At 43.4% G+C, this 5655-nt stretch overlaps 1 protein-coding gene across 1 annotated transcript; it reads left to right on the top strand.

Moving 5' to 3' along the window:
• The first annotated feature begins 2319 nt into the window (after positions 1–2319).
• Positions 2320–5574, top strand: LOC309804966 (Krueppel-like factor 5). Its single transcript, XM_082622678.1, has one exon. It carries the CDS (start codon positions 2550–2552, stop codon positions 3912–3914), a length of 1365 nt encoding a protein of 454 aa, XP_082478804.1. The 5' UTR covers positions 2320–2549; the 3' UTR covers positions 3915–5574.
• Positions 5575–5655: the final 81 nt, after the last annotated feature.

The raw sequence follows: 5655 nt of genomic DNA, 5'->3' as shown, positions 1-5655 counted from the left end.
TTTCACTTTAATTCCTAAACTTCCATGAATTGGGCCTGGGAACTAGCAAATACCCTTAGTGAAGAATGTAAATACTTTTCAGCAGGGAAAGGGGTTAGCAATCATTACCTTCTTAGTAAGAAAGAGTGTGGATAGTTTTCTTTCCTCCTATATCCTGAGATCAGCTACTCCAAAGGAATGAGTTTCTGATGGGGGAGAAAGTAAACATTAATTTGGGAACCTGGAGCACTTGTAGGGAAAGGTCAGGAGGCTTCGGTAGTGCAGTGGCTCTAGCAGTATGGAAATGGAGAGGAAAATAAAGGATGGCTGACTTCTTAATCTCTATAACGAGATTGCTGTGTTAAGGAAAAACCTTTTCTTTACATCAAATGCTCCTTTAAAAAAAAACCTTATAACATATAACATAGTTGAACTATATGTGGACTGCATCAGAGGCCTAAGAATAATTTAGGCAGTGATTCTATGGCAAAACTTCTTTCAGCTCTCTTAAATTCCTAGTCAACGTCAGGAACATAGCTTTACTCTATGTGCAAATGCTACCAGCGGATCATGTAGAGAAACCCACTTGGTATCACCATTTGTCATACCAAAAAATTACATGCATCTTATGTTCAGAATACAGATGAAACTCAAATCTTTGGTAATGCACTTCAGAAATGGGAATACTTTTAACAAAAATCTTTATCTGGATAAGCAATCATGAATTCTACAACAAAAAATATTTTTACCTGGCAGACTGATCAATAGTTTTGGGTTTTTTTTTTTACTAAATTAACATTTACCATGTAGTTTTGTTTGTTTGTTTGTTTTTTGTTTTTTTGTGGTACACAGGCCTCTCACTGTTGTGGCCTCTCCCGTTGCGGAGCACAGGTTTCAGACGCGCAGGCTCAGAGGTCATGGCTCACAGGCCTAGGCGCTCCGCGGCATGTGGGATCTTCCTGGACCGGCGCACGAACCCGTGTCCCCTGCATCGGCAGGCGGACTCTCAAACACTGTGCCACTAGGGAAGCCCCTACCACTTAGTTTTTCATGTGTAAACAGGTAAGCAGAAAAAAATACCTACAGACAAACAAAAAGTTCATTATGTTAACCAATCAGGGTCTGGAAACTTCTGCAGTTTTCTTCCCAAGTGTTCTCCGATCAAATCATCTTTTTTTTTGTTTTCCAGTAAACAGTAACATAAATACAAATTGTTTAATAATAACCATAAAGTCTCATAGGCTGAGGTTTAAGTATTTATACTTCATATGGTAAGGAGACAGATATTGGACAATTTCTAGACTCCTGAAGATTTGGCATTAAAAACAAAAACCTCAGTCATCAGAATTCCTATTTCTACGTTTGTGACTAACTACATAAATAACCATTGGAAAACAGGACTTTCCAAGCTAACTTTCCAGTTAGACTTTAATCTTTTTTTTTTTTTTTTTTTTTTTTTGCGGTATGCGGGCCTCTCACTGTTGTGGCCTCCCCCGTTGCGGAGCACAGGCTCCGGACGCGCAGGCCCAGCGGCCATGGCTCACGGGCCCAGCCGCTCCGCGGCATATGGGATCCTCCCAGACCGGGGCACGAACCCGTATCCCCTGCATCGGCAGGCGGACTCTCAACCACTGCGCCACCAGGGAGGCCCTAGACTTTAATCTTAAACGAAGTGTGTATGTGGTTTTATTAATCTACTAGAATGCACAAGTTGGATATCTTTCCATGAATGCTACTTACCACCACTGACATCAACCAATGAAACAGAACACAATACTTACAATTTAATGAAATTCCAACAGCAAACAGTTCCTATGGGTTTTGGTTTCCAATACCTGCCTACCTAAAGTTAATAATACTTATTACCTGTTCAACAATTACAGAAAAATCTTTTAAAGTTAAGGAAAGTTTGAGGTAAATAAAGAATATTCATTTAAGAATGAAATAGTCAAGATTTCCTTTTACTCAAAAAAAACAAAAAACCAAACACAAAAATCACTTCCAAGAGTCAACCTCCATGTACAAAAAGGCAAGATCAATCACTGGACACAAAGGATATTCCAAAGGTCTTTAAAAATGGTAATTAATCTCAAAAAAGGAAAATTAATTTTAGCTTTTATATTTCATTCATTATCAAGACCATATTTGCTTAACAAGATAATTATGCGATTGATACAAAACATACAGCATTTACACTTAACTGTACAAAATAATTTAAGGTTTATAAAAATATTAGAGAGTCGCGGGGCAGGTACGCGCGCTAGCAGCTCGCTCGGGGACACCGGCGGTGGCGAGAGCGGGCTCCGGGGGAACGAGGGAGCGTGGTGGGGCGGGGCGAGAGAAAGTGGTCGCCCGGAGGACATCGGCGTTCACGCGAGGCGGAGCGGAAGAGTTTGGGCTTTCGTGCGCGCCTTCAAAAACCGCGCCTGCTGTGAGCTGAGGGGTCCGCCCGGAGCCTCCCCTCCTCCGCCCGCCGCCCCGCGCCGAGCTCGCCGGCCCGAGCCAGCGTGGGCGACGTGGGAAGCTCGCTCAACCCGCACTCCGTGCCCGGAGCCGACCCCCGAGTTCCCATGGCTACGCGGGTGCTGACCATGAGCGCCCGCCTGGGACCCATGCCCCAGCCGCCGGCCCCGCAGGACGAGCCCGTGTTCGCTCAGCTCAAGCCCGTGCTGGGCGCCGTGAACCCGGCCCGCGACGCGGCGCTCTTCCCTGGCGACGAGCTGAAGCATTCGCATCACCACCCGCAGGCGCAGCCCGCGCCGCCGCAGCCGGCGCCGCCGCCCGCCGCCGGCCCGAGACTGCCAGCCGAGGAGCTGGTCCAGACAAGATGTGAAATGGAGAAGTATCTGACACCTCAGCTTCCTCCAGTTTCTATAATTCCAGAGCACAAAAAGTATAGACGAGACAGTGCCTCAGTCGTAGACCAGTTCTTCACTGACAGTGAAGGGTTACCTTACAGTATCAACATGAACGTCTTCCTCCCCGACATCACTCACCTGAGAACTGGCCTCTACAAATCCCAGAGACCGTGCGTAACACACATCAAGACAGAACCTGTTACCATTTTCAGCCACCAGAGTGAAACGACAGCCCCTCCTCCGGCCCCGACCCAGGCCCTCCCTGAGTTCACCAGTATATTCAGCTCCCACCAGACCGCAGCTCCAGAGGTGAACAATATTTTCATCAAACAAGAACTTCCTACACCAGACCTTCATCTTTCTGTCCCTCCCCAGCAGGGCCACCTGTACCAGCTCCTGAATACACCGGATCTAGATATGCCCAGTTCTACAAACCAGACAGCAGTGATGGACACTCTTAATGTCTCAGTGTCGGCCGCCATGGCGGGTCTTAACACTCACACCTCTGCCGTCCCGCAGACTGCCATGAAGCAATTCCAGAGCATGCCCCCTTGCACATACCCCATGCCAAGTCAGTTTCTTTCCCAGCAGGCCACTTACTTCCCCCCGTCACCACCAAGCTCAGAGCCTGGAAGTCCAGATAGACAAGCAGAGATGCTCCAGAATTTAACCCCACCTCCGTCCTACGCTGCTACCATTGCTTCTAAACTGGCAATTCATAATTCAAATTTACCTGCCACCCTGCCAGTTGCTTCGCAAAACATCCAGCCTGTCAGATACAATAGAAGGAGTAACCCTGATTTGGAGAAACGACGCATCCACTACTGCGATTATCCGGGCTGCACAAAAGTTTATACAAAATCTTCTCATTTAAAAGCTCATCTGAGGACTCATACTGGTGAGAAGCCGTACAAGTGCACCTGGGAAGGCTGCGACTGGAGGTTCGCGCGCTCGGACGAGCTGACCCGGCACTACCGCAAGCACACGGGGGCCAAGCCCTTCCAGTGCGGCGTGTGCAACCGCAGCTTCTCCCGCTCGGACCACCTGGCCCTGCACATGAAGAGGCACCAGAACTGAGCCGCCGACGCCGCCGCCACCGCCGCCGCCGCCCGCGTATCGCCTGCCGCCGCTCCTCCGCTCGCTTGGCAAAATTCTAAACTACAAACTTAACTATATAAAGATGAAAACGAAAACAAAAGACTGGAAATGTATATTTTGTATATTTGAGAAAACAGGGAATACATTGTGTTAATACCAAAGTGTTTGGTCCTTTTCAGAATCTGGAATGCTTGCTGTAACCTGGCTTCACCCAGGCAGATGCCAATCATCTCAGACAGGCAGCCTCATCTCAGTGCGGATCGGGGGTGCAGGGAGTGTTTGCAGTGTTCTTCCCAAAGCACCACCGTTTAATGTGACAGTGTTTAGTAAACAAGTCAGTTGGCAGGCACAGGAAGTCGGCTGGATTGTGTGTCAAGATTTTACTTGACATGAGAGGAGTTTTTTCCAATACTACGTAATTCTCTAGAGGTGCGCAGCATACCTGGCAATTCCAAATAGCCATTGAACAAATGTGTTTTTTTTGTTTTCTTTTTTAAATATGAGTTGCCTATATTTGCTCTTCGAAATTTTGTAAATATGCAAATCAGCTTTATAGGTTTATTACACGTTTTCTAAGATTCTTTTGGGGAAAAATCATAAATAATTCTTTTGAAAATAACCATGAATACATTGACAGTTAGAACCTGTGGTAAGATACCTTTTAAAACCTTACCAAATTCATTTCTCTAGGGGGAAGAAATAATAATCATTCAAATGAACTTCAAAAGCAGATTTCATGCACTGATTAAGATCAGATTGTTTATTTTCAATATGAGCGACATTTTGTATGAATGGTGAACTCAAGAGCTAAAAGACAGTTAACAATATTCAAAAATTAAACCTCTTACAATAAGCTGAGGAGTATCATTTTTTAAAAAGACGGACTTATGTAGTTTTCACATGGCAATGTTGAGTTTATGATGTAGTTTTCATATATGGAAACATGGAATTTATGATGCAGGTTTCATATATCGAGATGTTTGCTCGTGCAGTACAGTTGGTTAAATGCCAGTTTATGTCGACTTTGCATGTAATATACAGTGAGACACAGTAATTTTACCTAAATTACAGTGCAGTTTAGTTAATCTATTGTTAATACTGACTCAGTGTCTGCCTTTAATTATAAATGACATGTTGAAAACTTAAGGAAGTAAGTGCTACACATATGCAATATAAAATAGTAATGTGACACTGATGCTGTCAACCAAAGGGCAGAATGAATAAGCAAAATGCCAAAAGCGGTCTTAATTGAAATGAAAATTTAATTTTGTTTTTAAAATATTGTTTATCTTTATTTATTTTGTGGTAATATAGTAAATTTTTTAGAAAATTTTCATAACTTGATAAATTATAGTTTTGTTTGTTAGAAAAGTTGCTCTTAAAAACGTGTAAATAGATGACAAATGGTGTAAATATTTTGTAAGAGGCTTCAAAATGTTTATACGTGGAAACATACCTACATGAAAAGCTTAAGTTGGTTGCTGTTTTGCTTCTTTTTCCCTCTTATTTTTGTATTGTGGTCATTTCCTATGCAAATAATGGAGCAAACAGCTGTATAGTTGTAGAATTTTTTGAGAGAATGAGATGTTTATATATATAAATGACAAATTTTTTTGGAAAATAAAAAGTGCCTAAAAGAAAAAAAAAAAATATTAGAATGTTTAGAGTTGACTGACACAGTCTTAAATCATCTCTTCTAGAGAAGTATAGTAAGACCACT

This window comes from Mesoplodon mirus, assembly GCF_964341445.2.
Source record: "Mesoplodon mirus genome assembly, chromosome: 5".
NCBI lineage: Eukaryota > Metazoa > Chordata > Mammalia > Artiodactyla > Ziphiidae > Mesoplodon > Mesoplodon mirus.
The sequence above is the reverse complement of the archived record's forward strand: the minus strand, read 5'-3'. Positions and strand labels throughout refer to the sequence as shown.

Bases quoted from the DNA above. Each gene is read 5' to 3' on its own strand.
- LOC309804966 (XM_082622678.1), top strand. From the start codon at position 2,550: ATGGCTACGCGGGTGCTGACCATGAGCGCCCGCCTGGGACCCATGCCC.